The following is a 25,856-nucleotide window of genomic DNA, read 5'->3' as shown; positions in this document are numbered from 1 at the left end:
GAGTTCATCATATTTGCTTGATCTTTATTATTATGGCTAGCAAAAAGCCTGGCACCTCTGCTTGGTTTTGCAGCCTCTACATCCTCCTAGCTCCAGATCAGGTCTGTTCAAGTTTCATCCTTTTAGATCAGAGACCAGCAAATTACAGGCTATGGGCCACATACACTCTATTCCTTGTTCCTATAAATAAAGTTTTATTGGAACACAGCCATGCCCACTTGTTTCCTTATTCTCTATGGCTGCTTTTGTGCTACAACAGTGGAGTTGAATCATTATAGACACCATGTGACCCACAAAACCTAAAATATTTAGTCTCTAGTCCTTTGCAGAAAAAGTCTGCCGGCCCCTGACTTAGGCCATTAATCTAATCTCAACCCCAGCAGGGCATAGGCCAGTAGCCCCTGAAGCTTTCCATCTTCCTTCCTCCACAGGACAGGACACTGCAATCACCCTTATTCCAGACACCACCTTGCACACCTGGGTGCGCTCCCAAGTCAAGTTCGCTGCTCTGGGTTCTAGCGCCTCAGGGGGTGCAACCTGGGTGCTTTGGCAAACCCTGAGTTTCAGATCTTCCTAATTACTCCTCAAGTTCTATTTGCCATAAAAGATTGGATTTCTGCCCTGGGTTCCTCCCCCTGATTTGGACTGGGTGTCCGGGCTCGCACTCCAATCCCCTTCCCTGAAATTTTAGGAGCAGTCATGACAGCGTCTGGTGCAAGGACCTAACGGGTTACAAGTCCCAGAGGCCTCTCGCCTAGGTTATCCCGTGTGCTCCTCAGGCAAAGACTCAGCAGTGGGGATTCTTAGCTACGTTTAGAGACCAGGAGACCAAGACCCCGAGACTTCAGAAACTGTCCCAGGATCACCCAGTGCCAGAAATGCTGCTGCCGGTAACCTTGAGGAGGATGAGGACACTAGTTTCTTAAGAGCGTATTCTGCTTTCTTACTCTGCTAACAGCTTTACTCATGGTGGTTTGTCTACTTCTTACCACTACATGAAGGAGGACTTCATTTTTTTTTTTAGATTTTATTTTATTTTTTTTTATTTCTCTCCCCTTCCCCCCGCCTCCACCCCCCCCCCCCAAGTTGTCTGCTCTCTGTGTCCATTCACTGTGTGTTCTTCTGGGTCCGTTTTTATCCTTATCAGCAGCACAGGAATCTGTGTTTCTTTTTGTTGCATCATCTTGCTGTGTCACCTCTCCGTGTGTGCGGCACCATTCCTGGGCAGGCTGCACTTTCTTTCGCGCTGGACGGCTCTCCTTATGGGGCACACTCCTTGCACGTGGGGCTCCCATAAGCGGGGACACCCCTGAGTGGTACGGCACTCCTTGCGTGCATCAGCACTGCACGTGGGCCAGCTCCACATGGGTCAAGGAGGCCTGGGGTTTGAACCTTGGACCTCCTATGTGGTAGGCAGATGCCCTATTTATTTTATAGGCAAAGAAACAAGAATGATATAAAGTCCCTTGCCCAAGGTTACGCAAGGCCAGTAGACTGCAGAGGGGGGATTTGAATTCAGATTCCTCTGCTTCCAGTGCCACACATCTTTTCATTGGCTAGCAGGCTATTTTGAATATTAACCTAAGTTCCCAAATACGATTGGCACCATTTGCCAGCCAGACCACAGGGCACTCATCATCCCAGGGAAGGGCTGTTGCAGAAGAAAGTAGAGAAAGATCTGGGTTCTAGGGAATGAAGAGTAAAAACTCCGGGCTAGGAAAGATATTCAGTGAATCAGAGTAAAGCTGACTCTTCCGCAGAAGAGGAGTCTAAGGATGGGGGAGACAGGCAGATCTTAGGGCAAGCAGGAGGGCACACAGTTATGGGTGTTTGTGAACAGGCAGGCATGCCCCCCTCTCTTTCCAGAAGCTGATCCTTCAGGAAGGACCCATGGGGAAGCCCTAGAAAGCCTGGAGGGATTAAAGAGCATGGCAACCCATGCCTTCCTTTCCCAGTCAGAACCCTGCAAAGGGAACAAGACCCCAGAGGGAATTAGTCCCAGAGATTAGATGGGACTCTCAGGGAAAGAGCTAACCCTCGCTCTGAAGACACAGCTTCACACCTTTCTGCTCATCACATGCAGATATCACGAAGTCACCCCAACACTGTTTTGAGTGTTTCCTGGGAGGAAAAATGAGTTGGAGGTCCCTTTTCAAGACGGAGCATCCCTCTGCAGTACCCGCCTCAGTCACTACCTAAATCCCAAGCAGGGCTAGAAGTAGAGCAGGACACGGCGTCCCTTCCCACCCGGCCCCTGGCCTGCCCAGCTGCCTTCTCTGGGACCACCGGGTTCTTCCCATTCTCCTGGCCCAGGCTCAGGAATTTATCCGGCCCCTGCCTTCTCTTCTCTGCCTCTGCCCACCCCTAACTCCACATTCTGAAGGTCTGAGCAGGGCTCAAGAGGGCCAGAAAGGTCCTCAGGGAATGAGTATGTTGCTCAAAGAGTGAGTATGCTGGGCCCACTGGATGGAATGGAGGAGAGTATGGGCCATGATGTGGACCATTGTCTATGAGGTGCAGAGGTGCCCAAAGATGTACTTACCAAATCCAATGGATGTGTCATGATGATGGGAACGAGTGTTGTTGGGGGGGGAGAGGGGGGGTGTGGGGGGGGTTGAATGGGACCTCACATATATATTTTTAATGTAATATTATTACAAAGTCAATTAAAAAAAAAAAAAAAAAAAAGAGTGAGTATGCTGAGAGCTCCAGCTCAGGGCCTCTGAGGCCCTGTGCAAGGGAGGCTCAGACTCCAGGGAAAAGGCACAGCCTCCCCAAGGTTCTTTTTTTTTTCTTTTCCGCTACCTCTAGAAAGGCAGGTAATCATTTATAAATCTGAAGTTCAAATGATTAACAGAACATGGCAGAGGGCTGATAGGCTGATGATTCTCTCCTTCCATTTTACTTTTCTTAATGCAAGAAAGATGTGAAGGCAAGCAGCAGTGTCAACCCTATGAGGTCACTGAAAACATGCCCTAGTTTAAAATTTTTTCTGGTTCTTCGATCTTCACCATCCACTTGCCATACATGAGTTGCTTAAAAGCATCTATCATAATGGAGAGATTTAATGAGAGAGTCAGAGACAGTCATTAACAAAATCTAAGGGACATTAAAATAATCTGGGTGAAGCCATTTTTCGTGTTAATTTTCTTCATTATATGTCATTATAACTTTTATGAACTGTGGACTCAAATCCCCTTTCCCGCTTTATGCTTATTAGAATGTTTTCCCATACTTCCCATTTTCCAGAACCGCTGACCTCTTTCTCCCCGGGCTCTATAATTTGCAATCGCCAGAAACCCTGTACCCTGCAAGTGTATAATAGGTGAGGCCACAATTTGTACTGTCAGCATACCAAGGGGCTGTTCTTTTGGTGTTTTCACTGAAATTGCTTGCTGGCCTTCCTCTAACAAGGCCTTATTATATCATCCGCCACCATGCATATTTTATGTGCCGGATGCTGGGTGGATGTTCTTTGCTTTGTTATTTTGCTAAGCAGCAACGTGACACACCTAAGCCTGGCTGAAATTAGACAGGAAGGTGACCTTCCTAATGTATTCTTCGGCAGATGCAGCGCCTTTGGAACATGATATGATTTGACTTCCCATTATAATTCTGATGAGGGGGGACTGATCAAAAGATAGATGTGCTAAGTTCTCTTTCTCAGATGGGCCCCTTAATAAGCTCTTAATAAGCTTGCCAGTCTCCCGCCGACCAGAGCAAGCAGGCGCGCCCGAACTGTCCCTATGAAAGTCAAGGCACCCGCTTGGTAAACCAGGGAGAGGCAACAGGCTATTTGTATATAATCCAAACAAATGGCCTCTGGGGTGTGTCTCTGGGGTGTAGGAGTGAAGACCCACCTTCTAGTTGCCAAATACAGCTCCGCCGTGTGCTGAAGCCCCAAGTAAGGGAGGACTTGAGATGCCAGATAGACTTGGCCCCCTTTGGGTTACCAGGTCCTGGTAATTTGTACTGGCTTTCTCCTTCTTCCCACTCCACACTTCCCTCCTTGGTCCAGGCCACGAACAAGTGTTTGAACCTCTGGAAGCCTCAGTTTCCACTCTGTAATGTGATGAGCGGGGTAAAGGAGTAGTTAAGAGTATTCACCCAAGAGCCAATCTGGGTTTGCACCACTGCTTATTAGCTGTGGGACCTTAAGTACATTCCTTAGCTTCTTGGTGTCTCAGTTTCCCTACCTGAAAATTGGGTGTAACCATTGTGCCCATTCACTGTTGTGAGGACTGAGTGGGTTAGGAGCAACTCATAGTAAGTGCCATGGAAAGGGCTTAGCACAAACTTTAGCATACACTAAGGACTCAACAGACGTAACTTGCGTCATCCTTACTAGTTGACATGCCATTGATATTTTTCTTTCTCACTTGCAGAGGTGTTGAAAAGCAGCTGCCCTTTGAAGTTACATGCAAACCTTTGACCTTGACTGTGGAGTCAGGTTCCTATGGTCAGGTACATGGAAGTGACTTAGCCATTTCTTCGGTAGGGATGTATGTGTTGACAGGAAGACATGAGTCCCCTTTTGAGCATTCTTCTTGTTTTTAGAAAAATAATCATAGTCTTAAAGTGAGAGTTGCCCTGATTTGGGGTAGGTTTATGTTTTAGTTACTCAAGTAAAAGGAAGGTAGTATTTTGTCTTTGTGAATCAAAATAATGATTAGTAATTTAACATGCCTTCTTCTTTCTTATTACAGTTACTTGCTTATCGGGGGAACACCACTGCTTTCCAGAAATGCCCTCCAATCCCAAGATACTAGTGTAGAAGGGGTGGTACATCTGACCCATGTGGGCAACCTTCTGTAGATATGGCCATAGCCACTCACCGATTGGATCAGCAGGAATATTTTTACTTAGGAAGGGAGAGAAGGCAGCAGTGGGCCAGATAGCTGACCTAGTGCAGAAATTGGGAGAAGGAGGAACAAGCCTCAGTTCAACCCTGGTACCTAATCAGTTTCCACTGCCTTGTTGGAAAAGGGTACAACTGAGCGGTCCATGTGCTTAGCTCGTCAGCGTTACCTGCTGATGGTAAAGAAGGGAAAGGAAAGGAACCAGCCTTTTCAGAGTCAGCTGAAAAGTCAGAGTGGCTTAGGGGACCTAAGAACATTCTGATGTTACATGAGAAACTGTGGATGTATGTGGATTTTTCCAGGAGGAAGGGAAAAGTGCATCATATTTATTAGATTTTCAAATAGATCACTAATCCAAATGTTAGCACCCCCATTAGAACATAAGCCAGGAGATTTATGTTGCTGCTTGCAGGGGCAATTGAAGGAGGGCAAGAGGAAAGGATGACGTGGTGGTTCAGGACAGCCGCCTGGGCAAAGGATAGCTCTGCATCAGCAGGGAGTGAAGCGAGTGTCCATTAGGAGCATCTGGGGTTTCCAGGAACAAAAGGAAAAGAAATCGACCCTTTCCCCATGCATGAACTTGCCCTTCCCACCGGGCCGATGGGTACGCTCTACCCGTCACTAGAGGCCATAACATCCCCACCATCCCCACCAGGCAAGGCTACCGAGCACCAAGCACCCACCCTCCCAGCCTTGCACAATCATCAGCACAGTGCGACTGATTGGAAGTCTCCTCCCGGAAGGCAGGAATCACGTCTTCCATATGTCCACATCCCTGGGACGTGACACACTACTTGCCACCCAGTAGTAAATGCTCAATAATTGTTGGTTGAAGGCCAATGAATTTAACTGGTTTGGCGAGCCTTGGGGGAAGGGGACATGATTCCTAGTGTTTCTGTGAGCAATTATGCTACACGTTTTTTAAAAAAATTAATTTGGGGAGACTGTTTTAAATCTAATCTGTGTAATTGTGAAAAGCCAAGGGAAATTATCCTTGGGTGCTTTTAAGGAAGAAAAATACGGTCATTTGCAAGGGGCATGGATTCTTCAAATATTTTGCTCTCTGACCACTGTAAAGGATGAGTTAGAGTTAACAACTTTGAGCACTGTGAAATGAACGGAACGCTCCTCATTTCAGTCCTGCAATTATAGCTCTTTTTAAGAATACATGAAAAATCAAAATGTGGTTACTATAGTAGTAAATTGGTCTCCACAAAACTCTTTCATTTTCTCAAGGAAAAAAATAACACATTTCTATAATAAAGCAACCAGATGATAAGAAAAATAATTTACAAAGAAACACAAATGTATCAGGAAACAAAAAATGATCCATGAGCAAATGCTGCAATGGGGAAAAGAACAAAATAAGCCTAACCGACTTAGGCAAGTAAATGGATGCCAATTTTTAAAGAGAGAATTTTACAGTGTTATTAAAATGATGAGTGTTTTTCCAGATTTCCTTAGTGGCTAAGAAAATGGGATATTTTATTAAACAGAAAGGGAATTTATCTTGTATAAGATAGAGACATTAAAACACATATCGGCTGAAGAGCCCAATAAAAAAAGGCATTATTTTATGAGAGCTAAAATTTTAGGTTAGTACACATAATGGCAGTCAGATGACAAAACTGATAGGAAGGCACAGGAAAATTTTCTAATGCATGAGCTTTTTCATTAGGGAGAAAGATATTATTTCAGAATTCTGGTTTAATGAGATTGAAGGTATCAGTTATGATAGAAACTCTACAACCAGCTGCATGGTGTCACTGTACTTAGATGTATCAGGTTCAAATGAAGCACCTGTGGCTTTTATAAAGATAAATTTATAGCCCTGAGATTTAAAGGGAATACATCTTAGGGTCACATGTTTACCATCTCAATAGCATGTGGAGCCTCTGTGTTTTTATAGCCAGTAAAAGTCCTAGAGACGTAACAACTCCTCCAGGGGTTTCACTGTAGGGGGCTTGTCTGTCTTGAGCACGTCCAACTAGAATAGATGTCACTGCTCATCGGAATGTCAACTGTAGGCTCCCTGAAGGCAGGGCTTCGTCTCATTGATCCCCGTATATCCAGGGCCTAGCTTTGTATCCTGCATTTAGCAGCTGCCTAAAAAAGTGTTTAATAGATAAGTGAATACAATGGATGTTTTCGGAGGCACTGATTCATTACCTTGTCTTCAAACTCTTAGAACTTAAGAGCTGAAGGAGGACTCTAGATCTAAAGCTGTAGTTTTCAGAAACTGCTCTTCAGAGTCCACTTTCTCAACAAAGTTTTATAGAATAACTCCTATGAGCCAGGCAATGTGCTCAGTCTTTGGGACATGGCAGGGAGCCACAGAGGCAAGGTCTCGTCTCCATAGAACTTAGACTCTAGGTCACCTGATTCTACAGCATCAAGCTACATTTTCCCGATTGAAACTGTGCCATTGTTATGTCATGAGATGCTTCCGATGTGGACGCTCGGTCCACCTTCCAAAGGGAGCAGCAAACAAGTGGGATCCCCCAGGCTTTCTAAGAGGAGACACCATGTACCCTGCTCCTTCCAGTCACCACCATATCCCCTTCTCCTCTGCTTCCCCCAGGCTATATAAGAAGATTGGAAAAGGGTGGGAGAGGGAACTTTGTAGAAAGAGAACCTTGGCTCTGATCTCATGACAGTTTACGTCTTCCCCTGTGTGCAGATGTCAAGTGGACACTTTGTTGAGTAGCTGTTTACTGGTGCCTCATCCAAGATTTCTGGTCAGGAAAACTAGCAGTAAAAGGGTGAAAGGGCTGGAGCCAGACATACCACATATGGTACTATACAGTGGGGATGGGGGCCTCCTCAGAAGTACCCCCATACTGGGTTGAACAGTGCCCCCCCAAATTCATGTCCAACCAGAACCTCAGAATGTGAACATATGTGGAAATAGAGTTTTGCAGATATAATTACTTAAGGTGAGGTCGTACTGAATTAGAGTTAGCCCTAAATCCAGTAACTGGTGTCCTTACAAGAAGAGGAGATGGCACACAGAGACACAGAAAGGGAAATGCCATATAAAGACAGCAGCAGCATTGAAGTGTGATGTGTCTACAAGCCAAGGAATGCCAAAAACCACCAGAAACCACCAGAAACTAGGAGAAGGGCACAGAACAGGTTCTCCCTCAGAGCATCCAGAAGGAATCCAACCTGCCAACACCTTGAGGATGGGAATTCTGGCCTCCGTGAGAGAAGAAATTCTTGTTGTTTTAAGCTGCTCGGCTTGTGGTAATTTGTTATGGCAGCCCTAGAAAACAAATATGCCCCCACTTCCACCACCAAAGAAATCATATCTGAGCTTCACAGGGGAGCCAGTATGTAGGTACTGGCCACAGAGAGGGAGCAGACAGTTAGTGGAAGTCAGAGAAGCAGCCACAGTCACCAAGGGAAGGCTCCACCGGTGGGCAGTATACCAAGAAGACCTCTCCTCTCCCTCCTATTCCACCTCCCAACTTCCATCCCAGAGGGGCTGGTCCTTGAGAAGGGAAAGAGAGTTAGCAGACTTACATCCTACTCCCATCCCATGTCCCACAGGCTGAGTCTGACTTGTAGGGAGAGGAGACGATGGAATTTAAATTGGACATAAGGTTGGAGCTCCAAACTGGGCTTGAATAAGTGAAGGTGTCTATGGGTTCTGCCTGAGGTGACAGTAATGGATGGAAAAGGAAGATGCAACCGTTCCCAGTTGAAGACAATGTTCGGAGAAAAACAGACCCAGTTTGTGTCTTGCACTGAGTCGAAATGGCTCTATAAGCACATGGATGGATGAACAGAATGGATGGTTGGATGGATAGATGGTTGAGTAGGGAAAACGAGGGAGAGGGAAATTTGAGGATGGCTCTCACATTTCTGTCTTGGATTGTGGTTTCACTAGCAAAGAGATGGTATAGTTGGGGTATGTGTGATAATGGGTAGAAAAGGAAATTTTAAGTTGCTTAAAGATGAAGACTGTGTCTTGGTCAACATGGAATCCCCTCTGCCTGGTGTATTCTTTGTTTTATGGCTTCATGACTGATTTTTTAAAAGCGTGTGTTTGTGTGTGTATCTTCATCTGCTGATTACCCTGGATAGCTAGAACAAGCAGTAGGAAAAAAACAACAACAACTTGAGGTTGAAGAAATAATAAAGGAAAAGACCCAAAGATTATTCTTCTGATACATCTTTCTCAGACTCCTATCAATTAAAGACTTATGTGGGTTAAGAAACTCTTCTTATTTCTTTTTGTTGCATTCCTTTGCTTTTGTTTCTCCTAGTTTAGAAGAGTGTAACCCTCAGTTTCCCCAGGTTTATCGCATTCTCTCCATCCAGTTCAGGTCAGGTTGCTTTCTTTCAGTCCAGTCCAGCGACTTGATTTGTCATCAGGAAGAAGGGAAGAGAAGAAAAGAACTGTGAAGGAGAGACTATGCTCATTGCCCACAGCTGGGGAAATGAGCCCGAGGCTGGTGGTTTTCCACACTAGGTGCCCCTCACCTACGGCCTCTCCCTCTTGGTTATGAAGATCTTATCTAATATCACAAGAGTGTATACGCACAGTGTGGTAGCCATAGGCATCTTCTTGAACAGAACTTTCAGGGCAGGGCCAAGGGAGAGGTGGAAAGAAGGCATATTTTCCATTCCCATCCATTCTAATATGCCACAGTCTCTTTATCAAGCATGTGGTAATCCCGGAATTCATCACAATCCCATTTAAAGGGAAATTCTTTGCATAGAATATTTGGAGGTTTAGTCTAGATTTGATTTAAGCAATGAAAATGTAATTGGTACCTTAGTAATCCCCAAAACAGAGATTGACATACTTTGGCTGTAAAGGGCCAGAGAGTAAATATTTTGGGTTTTGTGAGACACAGAGTCTCTGTGGCAACTACTCAACTCTCCTGTTGTAGCACAAAAGTGTCCAGAGACCACACATAATGAATGGGCATGGCTGTGTGCCAATAAAACTTTGTTCATAGACACTGAAATTGCAAGCTCATGGAATTTTCACATCACAAAACATTCTTCTTTTTTTTCCCACCTGCTAAAAATGGCAAAATTATTTTTAGCTTGAGGGCCTTACCAGAACAGGTGGTGGGCTGCATTCAGACTGTGAGCCACCATTTGCCAATCCCTCTTCTGACTCATTTACTTGACAAATACTCATTGAGCTCCACTAGGTATACCATCTTATACAGAATGCTTTGTTTACAGTGACACCATTTTCTGCCATAATATATTAAACCAGAAGGAAGACAGTCTTGCTGGGGGAAAAACCTTTCTAAATGCCCCTGGAAGAAGTGCTAGGAAATGATCACACTTTTAAATAGCTTTTTCTCTGTCTCTCTCCCACAGCAGGCAATTCGGTCACAGTAAACTCAAACACAGATATTTTATTTCTTCTATCATCCTTCAGTCGCAGAAATCAATAGGACTAATCACAAGAGGCATGAGCCTGGGGCAAACAAAATGCCCATGTGACTTCTGCTATCAAGTGCAGACATGGTATCCAGGATGCAAAGTGACCCCAGGCTCAGGGCCTGCGTGGGTGAAGTATGTGCCTGTGCACACCAGATGCTTAGCAAGAGAGAAGGAATTCCAAAAGAGTGGCCGTGCAGCTCCCTCCCAAGGGCACTCACTTATGGGTTTCTGCTGGTGCTTGCATTTCTGGTCCATCGGAAGATTCGAAGTGTTCTTTGGTCCCAGGTGTAGGGCAAATATGACAGAAGCCTAGATGCCTGCTCGCTTACAAGGACATCCTTTGGAGAACTGGGAGACCCACAAGGACAGGTATGACTTTCCCAGCCAGCTGCGTAGGATCGGTGGTATTAGGCCGAGACTAAAGTAGAATAGCCAACTGTCCCAGTTGCTCTGGGATGGGCGGAGCTTCCAGGACATGGCCCCTTCACTGCTAAAACTGGGACACTTCTAGGCAGACAGGGATGGTTAGTCCCCCGAAAAATGAGCCCCTTCTATCTCTATTTCTCTGTTTCCTACCCTTCTCCCAGTACTTCCAAGGAGGTTTAACCATCCAGGGACTCTCTGTGGAGCGGAAGCTGAAGTAGGCTTGGGAGGAAAAACTTTCTCCTGAAGACACCAGAACTACTCCCCTTATGGCCTTTCCCAAAATACAGATACTAATTTTGTTATGCAGAAAGTAAACGTTAGAAGACCCCCTTCTCAGCTTAGTGTTCTGGTTGCTTTAGCTTCCATTTCCATCATGCTTGCAAAGCTCAGTTTGTGAAAAATAAATGCTGCACTCCTGTTATCCTCCCCCACCCCTGTGGCACTAGTAGATCTGTTCATACAATATGCACAGCTTCATTTGGAAATTTTCCAAAGAAGCCTTTCGCCCTAAATTCACTGTGGAAGTGCAACTCCAGTGGTTTCTAAGGGGATTCTTGCCCAATATGTTAACACCATATAAAAGACATTTTTTGGTGCACCAGTCATGAATAAGAACATCACATAGCAAACTACTCATATCCACGATCCGACTAAACCAACAAACCAGGCACATTTTAAAAATTGTCCTAGCTTTGAGTCAATTATCCTTTGGCCTTGGCTGATGATCTCAAACTTCAATAATGCATCACTCAGTCAAGTATGAGCTATCAGGGAATTGTGTCCTTGAGTATCCATGGACCTACGTACGTAAAATTACTCATCACTTAAGCTGAACTTGATATTGCATTTTGACCTCCCTGATTGTGGAAAAGCCATTGGTAGTCACTTTGGAAGGGAAAATTTAAAACACACAACCTTTGGACATGGCAATGGAAAGAGGAGTCAACAGCTGTTAAGTTGAAACATATGTGACCTGAGTGTGAACTTGGTGTATGGTGCCTATTTTATATCACCGGTCAGTGTCACCACCACCGTCAATGACTTGAATGTGTGGGTTTGTGCCTAAACTGGCCCAAGGAAGCCCTTCCTGTGTTTGATCAGGGCTCAGGGCTGTACACAGGTGAGAGAGTCACCTACCTGACCAGGTCGATGACCCGCTCCCTCGGCGCTGCGCTCACTGGCTCATCATTAATCATTACAATCTGATCTCCCGGGATCAGCTTTCCTTCCGAGGGGCCACCTGGAGACAAATGAGAGGTAAGCACACGTGAGAAGACCCTGGTTAACCCCTCCAGCCTCCTCTCCCCAGCACTCATGAGCCATTGTGAGAAGATGCTATCAGCAAAAACAAAGTAGAGCTCCCTGTCTCAGTCAATCCAACCCTGGCTGCACATGAGAAAGAAGAGGGAAGCTTTTGACCATCCCCATGGCCGGAATGCACCCAGGCCAATCAAATCAGAATCTCTGGGGGAGGCAAGCTGGCATCACCATTTTTCTAAAACTTCCCAGGTGAGGTTGAGCAGGGCTTCTCATAGTTTGACGTGCTTGTGAATCACCCAGAAGACTGGGGTGGCCGTGAGGGGCTGAGATAATACATTTCTAACAAGCCCTGGATCTTACAAAATACTGCCACTGCTGCTGGTTATCTGACGGTACTTTGAGTAGGGAGGCTCCTAGAGGAAGATATCTCCCAACAGGTAGCCCATCAGGTATGGTGATGGCCTGCAGCCAAAGGTACAACCACCCGGGCACACCTATATTTGAACAAAGTCAAGTTTATTTACTCATGGCAAGGGAGACCGCACAACATGGGGTACTGTAGGGCAACTCGATAAAAGAATGCAAGAAAGGACTTCTTATAGGCTGTGGGCTTGTGTTAGGTGATTTGGGGGAGGGTTCAAGGAATCAGGTTTGCTCTGGATTAGATGCCATCGGGAAGCATGGATAATTCTATGATGGGCATCTTAATCTTAATAATTCTTGCTTAAAAGGCAGGAGGAAGGAAGCAGGGCTAAAGCTGTGATTGGTAAAGCAGCAGCAGTCCCTTATATCAGCAGGGAGAGGGAGGTGTTTGGTCGTTTTGGTGGTTTGGACTGCACTCAGAGGTCTTTGGCTGTGCTCCGATGTGATTACGGTGCAGTCTTGTATTTGCCTTGCTCCATCACACTCACAGAGTGGCCTTGTCTGATGCTGATATCCTGTGAAGTTATTCATGTTCAACAGAACACCATGACCCAGCTGTGAGGGCCTGGCCAGCTCTGGCTGTCAGGGAAGGCCTCTCCCTCTCTCTCTTAGTTGTTTTCCCAAGGAGAAGATAGGGAACTAATATCTGCTGGACATTTGTTATTCACCAGGCAACCGGCTAAATGCTTTGCCTACTAAGCCCAACTGAACACTATAATCCTTTCCATATAATGAGATAACTGAGGCTAACGCAGGCTTGGGAATTGGCTTGAAGGGGTAGGACTGGATCTCAACTTCAGTCTGTGAACACACTTCCAAGTCCAGAATGGCCTTCTTCTTCTTCTTTGATCCTGCTCCCATAATTCAAAGACTGCTCATATCAGGTCTCTAGAGACATGACATACACTTAAAGCCACATTTGAGTCAGCCACACATCTGCATTTAAATAAAATCTACACAACGAACACTTATCTCGATTACCTTCTTAACATTTCTGTCTGTATAAGGTCTATCTATTCCCAGAGGCCTAGCACTGGGTGACAGGTCCTGTTGAAACATTACCTTTCAAATATTTTTTGCTTTTCCTTTATTTAGTAGGCCAAATGAACACTGCATGCCCAGAACACAGAACTGAAAGTAATTCAGTTGTTCCCCACCCACTCAGACGGTTGGCATATGTGTCCTGCAAGCTGTCATATATGTATAAACTTGTCTTCCTTCTGGGGAGTATGGGTGTGGGGAAAACTTTAACATGGCCCCTTATCAGTGATAGAAAATACTCATTTCACAGATGTGTGAACTAAAATCCAATGTTTGCACACATAAGGAATTTGGAAAATCACTGGGGAAACTTATAACTATTGGATTATGTGCAAGCACTCACTCAAATTCAGTCAAGAGAATGCTTAGAAATAAAATGCTGGTCAAATACAGAATAGTTTTCAAAATAATTGTTTGGTTAATGGATCATAACTATTCTCATAAGAAAACCACTCTAAAAGGAATAGACAAACACTTATATTTGACCAATGCTTTTCAATCCAATGGAAAAATCCTTGTTCAATAAAGCAACTTGAATCAAGAAATCTGAAGGAAGCAACCCTCGGTTTGTTCCGAGATATGAAACAGCGGCATGCTTCAGAGAATTGTCTCATACCTTTTGCTCTGAACACTAGGTTGTCTAATATAGAAAGCCAGGTCATGCCACTGAAATCACTTGGGATTTTAGTAGAGTCGTTTTTATGATAGACACAGTTTATTTGACCAGCAGTTTCTTTCATGAACTCGACAGGAAACATTACTCTTTGACCTCTGTTTCACTTTTTCTCCTCTTCTCTAAATTGTCTAACAGTAGCTATTAGTGTCTTTGAACCTTTGGAGAGGGTCGAGGACAAGGAAGGGAAGAAGCTGAAGGAACAGTGAAACAATGCAAGAAAATGAAAAACACAAGTCGAATTTCTAGTCAGCTCCTTGGAGGAGACACACTTTGGAGAACCTCAGAACTAGGGATCTAAAAATATATCAGTATAACAAAACAGCATGCCCAATATCCCATTTAGGAAAAACAATTGTGTATGTATTTATACATACACTATATATAAATATATATAATATGTGTTTGTATGTGTATGCTTATGCACCAAATTATATTTACTACACATATGCTTTCTGTGTATGCATTAATAATTGTTATCTCTTGGTTGTAGGGAATCAGGTGACTCTTTTTTCTTTTTTCACTTTCTCCTCTATACCATCTACATTGTTTGCAATTTTTTACGGAACACGTATTATTTCATTATCATAAAAAACAACAAATTTAAAAATAAAATGCTCAATTACATCAAGTGCGACAATCCCACAGAGAGAACTAAACTGTTATCTCTGTCTAATGAAATAAAGAGCTCTGGCAGGCAGAGGAAGAAGTTGTGTGGTAAGACAGTGGTAGGACTGCAAAGGAAACTCATTCTTCTAAGTACAAGTCTAGAGTGGTTGATTGTATTTGTGGTGTTTTCCCTGGGGCATGTTATGTCCCAACAATGAAAAATGAACTCAACTTTAAAAATCTACCCTAGTTCACTAGTTGACTTTCATTTCCCTTAATTGATCGACTCAACTGGCCAAATATTTTAGAGTTAAATAATGATGATGATGACAATGATAAACATTTTTGGAGTGTTGACTATGTACTGAGTACACTTCTAACTTATTTCATTCTCGACATGGCCCTGTAAGTTAGATACGACCATGATCCCCATTATTCAGATGATACAGAGAAGTTACACGAAACTGAACTGCAGGGGACTTAAATAACAGGGAAGCTAAAAAATCTAATAAGGGAGATTTTGAACGCAGGCCATCTGACACCAGTGTCTGTGCTCTTGACTACAGTACTTTGCTACTGAGCTCTATTACTGATTTGCAAAATCCTGGAGATAATCAGTATGGAAGAAAATTTCCTTTTGTCTGGAAATAAATCCAATACAGGAACATTAAAATAAGTACATAAATACATAATACAAAAGGCATCATTTCAGGAATGGCAACGGCAGCCCACTTCAGGCCCCTGCATTAATTCTGGCGTACTCCAATGCAGTGATCATGGAGCATCTGTATACTCTAACAAGGATGATCAAGGCAAAGTACATTACTTATCTGACCAAACTATAGGATTTAAGAGCTTTGGCATTGTATCAGTCAGTGTTTGCTGCATAACAAACCTTCCAAGCTCAGTGGGGTGTCTAATAGTCATTTCTTCTCATGCATGGGTCTTTAGTATGACTACAGACTGGCTAACTTAGGCTAAGCACAGTTGGGTAGTTCGGCTTCAAACTGCAGGCCAGGCTGCACTTAGCTTCAGGCTTCAGGTGTTCATTCAGATGTGTTCATTCTGGAACTCAGGCGGAAAGGGTAGCAGCTACCCAGGGAGAGCCCTTTTAATGGCCATGGCTGAAGCCCAAGAAACAAGCTGAACTGTGCAAGCACCTTTCAAGCCTTTGCTGATGTCATCTGTGCTACCATTCCATTGGTTAAAGTCAGTCAGATGGCCCAGCCCCTCAACCAGGGGGCGGGGAGCTCTATTCTGCCTTCAGTGGGAAGGGAGGGGAGTGCTGAGTTGCTAAACAACACATCCATCCCAAGGACTAAATGTGGTAAAGAGCACTTCCTCCTTGTTTTACTGAGGAGCTCTTCAGGAGCTTACTGAAACCGTACAGCACCAAGGAATCAGTCTTTTCCTTAGTCAAATGAAATGATGGATTCAGCAGTTCAAAACATAGGTTGAAGAGCCATTTCTGTCCCTCTGGTGGTCTGACCCTATCTGGGTGTTGGAACGATACCCCCAGCTTTCACAGCCTAGGCACCCACTTAAGGGACTGAACAGCCATCATTCTGGCGGGTGGGGCTGATGGTCCTAGAAGACCAAGGAGTGGGGCCGGGGGCTTACCTGGCGTCACTGAGCGAACAACCACTGGCTTTTCACTCCCTGCCACGAAACCAAATCCCAGCACAGGGTCCCTCCTCATTTCCACCTTCCGGGGAGCTGGAGGGATGATTTGGTAGCTCTCTAACCGAGGGTCGTCAAATGGTATGGCCTGTGTCATGTGACTGTGGAAAAAACAGACACAAGAGAGACGCGGCGTCAATGGATATACTCAGCATCGGCCTGGCAATCACATCCTCTCTGGTTTCTGAGCCGTCCATGCTCTGTTAGGTAGAGAGTGGAGAAGATCAGGGGACCCCAACACAGCTTTTGTGGTCTCCCCATTGGTCCTTGACACCTCCAGCCCCACGTCTGCTTTAGGCCCTTGCCCGGGCTGCTCCCCATCTCTGGAGCGCTCGTCCTGCAGCTATCTATGGGGCTCACCCTTGCCTCTTTTAAGTCTTTGCTTAGAGATGACCTTCTTAAAGAGCACTAACCTGGCAACATATTTTAAAATTGCAATCTGGAATTTTTTCCCCCATAGCACTGATCACCTGCCAACGTGCTGCAGAATATACTCATTTTTATTGTTTCTCTCTCCATACTAGAATGTGAGCTCCATGAAGGCAAGAAACTTTGTTTTATTTGCTGATTTACCTGGAGCAGTGCCTGGCACATAGTAGATTCTCAACAAATAATTGAATTACTAAATAGATAAAAAGTAAGAAAAGCCATCACGTTATAACTGATGTGTTGAGGAAGAGCCTCAAAGTGACATGGCTGTTTTGTAGGTAACATCTATGGCTTCAGGCGCCAATGCAATTTTTTTTCATTTTTAAATTATTTTTTAAAAGACATAGATCACACAAAATGTTACATTAAAATATATAAGACTAGGAGGTATATTAACTATCTGTTCCTGTCTGTTTTGTATGTATTTAGCTCTCAGATGCACACTACAAAACCTCCTGGGATTAATACAACAAGAAACTGCCCAAGCTGTGTTCATTACTTTGCAAAAACAAAAAGGGAAAATGTGGGAAAATAGCTTGAATTTGAACTTGGGAACCTGGCTTGAAGTTAAAATGTTTCCATAACACAGATAAGAAGTGTGGGCTTAGGAACACCAGGCCTTGACTAAACGAAACACTATCTTGTCAGTACGAAAATTATTCGCATGAGGAGGCATTTGAAGTTTGTATGGCCTGTTCCCTATTATTGTAAATGTTGCAGTTCTAATAACAAATAGCCTTGAAAGTAACACAGATAGCTACTGCTTTGTAATTTCTAATAAATATGATATGAAAACTAGGGTTGAGGCTCTCAGTTCCAAAAGCTGTGAGTCCCCTGGTCCCATCTTTATTAAATATATATATATATTTATTAAATATACCCCACTCCCCACACCCCCCACTCCTAACACATCGACAACTTCTTTCATCAGTGTGGTACATTCATTGCATTTGATGAGTACATTTTGGAACATTGTTATACAGCATGGATTATAGTTTACGGTGTAGTTTACACTCTCTCCCAGGCCATTCAGTGGGTTATGGCAGGAGATATAATGTCCTGCATCTATCCCTGCAATATCATTGAGGACAACTCGAAGTCCTGAAAATGCCCCCATATCACATCTCTTTTCCCTCTCCCTGCCTTCAGCAACCTCGTGGCCACTGTTTCCACATCGATGATATAATTTCTTCCATTTCTAGAGTCACAATAATTCTATAATAGAATACCAGTAAGTCCACTTTAACCCAAATTTTATTCCTCCATTTTGAGGACCCTGGCATGGTGATGTTCATTCCACCTCTAAATCGAGAGGGGGCTTAAATCTCACATAGCTGATGGATGGAATTCTCCTGCTTATAGTTTTAGACTCTCTTGATTCCCTGGTTTGGTGGTTGACCATCCTCACCTCCTTGTTGGCTAACCTACATAAGTCCAATGAACTGGAGAGTAGGTGTTACAACTCTGCTGAGGCTCAGGGTCCAGCTGGCACAAGGACTGACCAGAGATTCAAGTCTCCTGAGCATACACCAACACATGGGATAACATGGATGAATCTTGAGGACCTTATGCTGAGTGAAGCAAGCCAGGCATTGAAGGACAAATACTACATGACCTCTCAGATATGTATTAAGCAAATCAAACTGTCTCAGAGAGCTAGAGACTGGATGATAAGCTTACAGGAAATGGGGTGGGGTGGGGAGAGGAAGGTTGTGAGCTCCAATGCAACTTAAGTGACGTGGCTCATTTTGGTGGTGACAGGCCATCCCAGTGTCAAATGCATCTCCCTGCCAAAGAGGTTGAGAATTTGGTTCTTGGCATTTATTTTCTGGTAAGCTTTTCATATGATTTAAATGAAGTTTTGGTTTAAGTCTCACCAATTATCCCAACTTGTAATTTGTACAGTAGTCAAATTTTTTCAACATGCTTCCACCGATATTTCACGGGATTCACAAAACAACCTTGAGAGTGAGGGAGCCGAGCAGGTATTGCTATCTCTACTTTCCTAATAAGGAAACTGAGATCAAAGAGAGGCTGGCTGTCACTCAGGGCCCATGGCTGGTGTGTCAGAGTCAGATTTAAAAATCCACTCCTGTGCCTCTTAATGAAGTCTTTACCTATGCACCTTATCCTAGGCAGCCGTCTTTGGGGGAAGAGTTATTAGTCTGAATGCTGGAAATCTCCTTAAAGTAATGTAAGCCAAGATTATTTCAGTGACATGGGCTGAATTCAATTTTCTCTCTCTCTAATCTTCTTCAATAAGTAAAAGAAGATCATTTTTAAGTACCTTGGATGAGGCTACTCTGTACACCATCTGGCCAAAATATTGCTCACATGTAATAAAGACAGACAGGGAAGGAGGAGTCCTGTTGTCCTTCTGGGTAATTAATAAGAGTTAAGGAACATCAGTGAGAGCCCTCGAGGATCTGCTCTTTAGGCATACATCACTGACTAGGAAAAGAAAAGTTTAAACTCTCCTTTAAGCAGAAAGGAAATGTCATTGTCATTTAGCTCCTTCAGATCCGGAAGGCGAGGTGAAAAGAGTGTACAGAGCTGATGTGTAGCTTTCCCCCCGTCCCCGCTTTGCAAATGCTGAAAGTGTAAACAACTGGGTCAAGGTCACACTCTTCTCAGGTGTCAGCCAGGTGCGAGTCACACCTGGGTCTTATGATTCTGAATCTAGCGCACACGACAAGCTACATCATCTGCAGGCTCCCTTGTTAAAAAGTAACCATGAACATCACCATCCCAGGTCCGCAGGATGGAGGAATAGAGTATGGATTAGAGTGGACTTAGTGGTGTTCTGCTGGGGAACTATTGTGATTAGTAAGGGAAGAAATTGCAGCATTGACGTGGAGAAAGTGGCCACGGTAGCTGCTGAGGGCAGGGAGAGGGAAGAAGAGGTGTGACGTGGGGGCATTTTCAGGACTTGGAGTTGTCCTGGGTGGTGCTGCAGGGACAGATGCTGGACATTGAGTGTCCTGCCATGGCCCACTGGGTGAACTGGGGGAGAGTGTAGACCACTGTCCATGTGGTGCAGCAGGGCTCCAAAATGTATTCACCAAATGCAATGGATGTGCCACGATGATGGAAGAGGTTGTTGATGTGGGGGGAGTGGGGGAGGGGCATGGGGATATATGGGGACCTCTTATTTTTTTTATGTAATATTTTTTTAAAAATAGAGGAAAAAAAACTAAAAAAAAAAAAAGACCATGAAGTTCAAGATGGTGACAGCAGAGCATTCAACCAAGGGCGGGAGTAACTTCCGAGCACAGGGCCCTGGTAATGTGCTAGGTAGTGTCCTAGCACACTTCTAAAAATATCCAGGCTCAGAACAGCAGCGTTAGAGGGTAGAAGAGGAAGGGCTGTCTTATGTCTGTCTGGACCCAGCGATTAGACACAGCCACCAAGTGGGGCATGTGCTTGGAGACGGAGGAGGGGGCAGACCTCAGGTGGGCAGGGGTCGCTGGTGGGGCCCCAGTCTTCAGGGCAGAAGCCTTAGGCCAGGCCCTGGGTGGGGAAGGAGAAAGAGAGTGAGAGAAGGAAGGGCAGAGTGAAGGAGGGAGAAAGGAATGGAATGAAGAAAGGAAGGAGGGGGAGGAGGGAGGGAGAGAGGAAGGAAAAGAGGAAGGGAGGAGGGGGCGTCACGGGCGTGGCTGGGCGTGGCCCTGAGCGCTGGGCAGTTGGCATCCACAGCACACCCTGCAGATCTAAATGAGCAAGGGCAGGCTAGAGGCAGTTAGGTGGCTTGCCCACACTCCTGGGGGCTGCAGAGCAGAGATCTGAACCCTGCTTGGCATCTCTCAGAATCCCCAGCCCAGACAGGGACGTGGGAAGGCTTTCCCCTTGCTGTAGCTAGTTCTGGGAAAAGCTTACAGCGGTGGTTCCCAAACTTCACTGCACATTAGAGTCACCAGGGGAGCATTAAAAAATCTGAATGCCAAGGTCGCATCCAGACCCATTAAATCAGAAGATCTAGAAGTAGAGACCAGGTGTCATTTTGTTTTCTTTTTACGATCCCTGGGTCATTTCAAAATGCAACAACATTTGGGGACCACGTGCCTGCCCAGGCAAGGGTGGGGTATAATATGTCTTCTAGATAATGGGAAAACACAACACAAATGATGTCCCCAATTACATCCTCTAGCGTGTGCTACAAATGTAAGCTTAAATATATATATTTTAAGATTTGTTTCTCTCCCCTTCCCCTCCCCACCCTGGTTGTCTGTTCTGTGTCTATTTGCTGCATCTTCTTTGTCCATGTCTGTTGTTATCAGTGGCACCGAGAATCTGTGTTTCTTTTTGTTGCGTCATCTTACTGTGTCAGCTCTCCGTGTGGGCGGCGCCATTCCTGGGCAGGCTGCGCTTTCTTTCGCGCTGGGCGGCTCTCCTTACAGGGTGCACTCCTTGCGTGTGGGGCTCCTCTACGCGGGGGACACCCCTGTGTGGCAGGGCACTCCTTGCACGCATCAGTACTGCACATGGGCCAGCTCCACATGGGTCAAGGAGGCCCGGGATTTGAACCGCGGACCTCCCATGTGGTAGACGGACGCCCTAACCACTGGGCCAAGTCCGCTTCCCAGCTTAAATATTTAAAACATCTACGGCTTGATTATTTTCTTTCTGTTACCTGATGATAAAGTAAGAGTATCTAATTTATTCAACCATCCACCCATTCATAGCATAGTATTATTAATAGTGGGCATTTATTAAACACTAATTCTGTGCTAAGTATTGTTCCAAATGCTTTCCCTAGATTAGTGCATTTAATTCTCTAAAACCACTCTATAATGTATTCATTTATTCCTTTAGTCAACCAATATTTATTGACTGCCCACTGGGTTCTCAGTTCTGGGGATCTGGTCAGGAAGAAAGCAGACCAAAAAAAAAAAAAAGTTCACTCCAGTGTTGGGAGGCAGAGAACAAACTAATAAATTTATAAAATATATGGGCTATTGGGTCATTATGACCCCTAAGGAGAAAAATCAAGCCGGGAGGAAGGAGAGAGAGCTGCTGGGTGAGGGGCGCTCCAAGTTCTGTTGGGGCTTGGGGAACGGTTGGGGGGAGGCGCATTCAGGCAGAAGGCACAGCAAGTGCGTGCCAAGGTCCTGAGGCCTACAGTGCCTGACAAGAGCATGCCTGGGGAGCCGGGAGGAGGCCAGTGCGTGGGGCTGGAGGCAGCGAGGACAGTGAGAAAGAGGTGATGGGGCCTGGGGGCTGATCACATCAGCCCTTGGAAGGACTTTGGCTCTTGCTCTGAGTGAAATAAGAAACCACTGGTAGGTCTGGTGTGGAGGGCAGGCTGGAGAGGGTCCCCAGTGGAAGCAGGGAGATCGAGTCAGGGGCACGGCATCGAACCTGGCAAGAGATCATGGTGACTCGATGGTGGAGATGGTGGCACAACATTGGGAATGTCATGAACACCACTGAATTGCACACTTGAAAGTGCTTAAAATGGGACATTTTATGTTGTATAGATGTTACCACGATACAATTTTTAAAGAAGATTTTTTTAAAAGTCACAGTGGCTTGGGCCAGGGTGCGAGTGATAGAGATGGCAAGAAATAGCTGGGTTTTGAGTCTATCTGGAAGCCCCTCTAACCAAGCAGGGGTGGGATTCCTGCTCTGGGCCCTGCTTCCTGCACACGCCCGATGTTCCCCATCTGGGTGGATCCACCAGCAGGTTGCCTGATGCAAGTCCTGTGACCTGATGTATCTGAATGGTAGGAGACACTCTCTCTTCAAGGAGGTGACACTCTCTGGTTTGCACGAGTAGCAAATAAATGCCCAGTACAGGATGAATGTAAAACCAGACATTGTAGCTTGGAGTAAGACTCTGGAGCCAGACTGCCTGGGTTCAAATCCTGACCCCACCACTTCCTAGCAGTGTGAACCTGCACATATCACTTCAGCACTCTGTGCCTCAGTTTCCTCCACTAGCAAGGGGTGATAATCACAGTAATGACCTTAAAAGATGATGGTGAGAATTGAATGCGTGAATAAATGCAAAGTATGTAGTAAAACGTCTTGCATGAAGTAAGCATTCAAAAAGTACTATTGTACGGGAATAAGCAAATTGAAAGGAATACATTTCAGACATGATGAATTCATTCCATCTTAAAATTTGAAAGCCAAATCAATACCATTCCAAATACCCGAGGCCCCACTCTCTCAGTGAAACGCCTCACAAATTTTAGGTAAGCTTCTGAGGTCTTCAATTTGAAAAATCATATCCAATACAATGACACAGTAAACAGAAATACAAATTGCTATACACAAGGCAATGCTGTTCATGGGAGAATAAAAGATAAAAGAAGTTCTAGGCTCCCTAGTGACTAAATCGCTGTCATCAGGCTTTCCACGGCTGTGTTTCCAAGCCAGTCACTAAGTGACTGTGGAATAGAGGGCAGGAGAGCAAGCGCAGGTTGTGGGAAACCCTTAGGTACCCCAGGGTTCACCACGCCTGCTTTGGTAGCTAACTGCAGTCAAGACATGACCAGAAGGGAAGCGGATTTGGCTCAACGGATAGAGTGTCCACCTATCACATGGGAGGTCCAGAATTCAAACCCCAGGCCTCCTGACCTGTGTGGTAAGCTGGCCCATATGCTGTGCTGATGCACACAAGGAGTGCTGTGCCACGCAGGGGTGTCCCCGCATAGGGGAGCCCCACATGCAAGGAGTGCGCCCCGTAAGGAGAGCCGCCCAGCACGAAAGAAAGTGCAGCCTGCCTAGGGATGGCGCTGCACACACAGAGAGCTGACACAACAACAAGATGACGCAACAAAAAGAAACACAGATTCCGGGTGCCACTGATAAGGATAGAAGGGGTCACAGAAGAACACAAGAGAATGGACACAGAGAACAGACAACGGGGGGTGGAGGGTGGGGGTGGGGACAGGGAGGGGGAGAGAAATAAATAAAAAATAAATCTTAAAAAAAAAAGACGGGACCAGACGACAAGAAGCTAATGAGCGTTCTGAGGGGTGCAACAGAGGGGCTGGCTGCTTTCACCTCACATGCTGCCAGCCTCCGTGTCAACAGAGCCTTTAGTTGGTCCATATCACTTCACTGTTCTCTCCCCACCCAGACAAGTTCTGAAAATGTACAACCAAATGGATATTTTGTGGTCACTGTTTGTTCTGGTGTTTTTTTGTTTATGATTTTTAAAATTCTTTTTGTTTTCCTTCCAAGTTGAGGATAACCTTCCAAAGGCATTATCATTTCCTTGCTCAACATGTTGGTTTTCAGAACGAATTATCTCAAAATTATCAACCTTTGTCTCTTTTCCAGTAACTATGGCTCTACACTAAAATGTTCCCCCCAAAATATCATTTTCTTCTTTGTATTAAGGCAAGCACTTTTTGGCCCCATACTTGCAATATTTTTTTTGTCTTTATTTATTTTTTTAATGTTACATTCAAAAATATGAGGTCCCCATATTCCCCCCACCCCCTCACCCCACTCCTCCGCCCATAACAACAACCTCCTCCATCATCATGAGACATTCATTGCATTTGGTGAATACATCTCTGAGCACCGCTGCACCTCATGGTCAATGGTCCACACCATAGCCCACACCGTACTTGCAATATTTTTTGATGAAGATGCTTGAGTCCCTTTATAATGAGCTGAAAAGCAACACACATTTTTTCATGTTGAATACACTTCAGTGAATTCTGATGCTAAGGCTAGAAGAAAACGACTGATGAGCTATACAAACCTCTGTCTCTCTGCCCTCAGCCTTCTCCAACCAAGGCACAGATGGCCAGAGTCTATGACCTGGCAATAGAGAGAACATCGTTGAGAAGGCAAATGTGTCCATCAAGATTCAATGAGCAATTTTCCTGTTTCTAACAGATTTCATTACAAAAGGAATGATGGCCATGCCACTGCCAAACTCTATGGCAAGTGGAAAGAAAGGGCTTTCCTTGAACACTTGGAATATTTCCCCTCAGCAGAAATAAAAGACCAATACATCCAAAGTATCACAAAGGATTAGTCTGACTAGTAGCAAGCACCATGGAAGAAAACCTAAAGTAATTCTGGGTCTTGATACTCTCCTTTGAGTTAGCAAGGTCTTTGTTGGAATAGATGCTGAGTGGAAAGGTTCTGGAAGGAAGACCCAAAGTATAGAAGCCATTAACTTTGGTGTGGAGATTAAAGAATCTGGGAGAATGGTGTCAGGTGGGGCCTCTGGGTAGTTAAGAATTGCATTTCATGTAATGAAAATGAGTATCAACAAACATATGCTCCTGAGTTCTGCTTTAGTAGGTCATTGTCAATGTTACCTGTCAGGGATGGCCCGCTGTGATGACACGAAAGCATCAAGCATGAATACATTATGTTCTCACCTTGGCAGCAATGGTCTGTGTGGTAAACTAAATAATTCTTCATTGGCTCACCAGGATGCGATTCACTACTAGATGCCTTGCTATTTTTCCATTCCTTTCTACTATACACAATGCTTATTTCTCCACACCATTACTCTGTTAACATTTCATTGTCCACAGCATGTCGCATGGCTGAGTCTAAAAGTGGCAAGTGAAAAGCACTTGTGTAGCTGGGAATATGTTCTTGCTTCTCTGTATTCACCAGGAAACTACTAGGGTAGCAACTGCCCCTGTAGCCAGGGCTCCAGAATGTACCCATGTGGAGCTGACCTGACCTGTACTTCAGTGAGGAGCCAAGTATAGCGGAGCTACCTAGCCTCCAATGTAGATTAGCCAGATGAATGCGGGGTAATAAAGAATGATCATTTTAAGACACTGAATTTTGGAGGTGTTTGTTATGCAGCAAAATCTCACTAATACATTCTGTAAAGAGTGCTTTCAATCTTATTTAAAAACCCTTAAATTCTACATTCCAAAAGGATTCTCTTCACCAACCTTATTCCCCAAATATGATACACTGGACAAACACAGTGGTAGTCACACCCACTGTTGTTTCTTAGAGAAACAGTTCCCCTCATTATCTCTGGTGACATGGCAGCCACAAGAAGCTCATGGTCTCTTCTTCAAGACATTCCCACTTTCCTGATTAGACTT

The 25,856-nt window shown here is 44.8% G+C and overlaps 1 protein-coding gene across 9 annotated transcripts in view; it reads right to left on the bottom strand.

Moving 5' to 3' along the window:
• FRMPD4 (FERM and PDZ domain containing 4) overlaps positions 1-25,856 on the bottom strand; it is a 954,164-nt gene that overhangs the window by 87,798 nt on the left and 840,510 nt on the right. For all 9 annotated transcript variants that reach the window (XM_023588961.3, XM_004459124.5, XM_058291446.2 and 6 more), the window contains 2 exons: positions 16,324-16,484; positions 11,835-11,937 (listed from right to left, as the gene is read on the bottom strand). In XM_023588961.3, the coding sequence (XP_023444729.1) occupies positions 11,835-11,937; positions 16,324-16,484 (264 nt within the window). The remainder of the gene's footprint in view (positions 1-11,834; positions 11,938-16,323; positions 16,485-25,856) is intronic.

Source organism: Dasypus novemcinctus, chromosome X (genome assembly GCF_030445035.2).
Source record: "Dasypus novemcinctus isolate mDasNov1 chromosome X, mDasNov1.1.hap2, whole genome shotgun sequence".
NCBI lineage: Eukaryota > Metazoa > Chordata > Mammalia > Cingulata > Dasypodidae > Dasypus > Dasypus novemcinctus.
The sequence above is the reverse complement of the archived record's forward strand: the minus strand, read 5'-3'. Positions and strand labels throughout refer to the sequence as shown.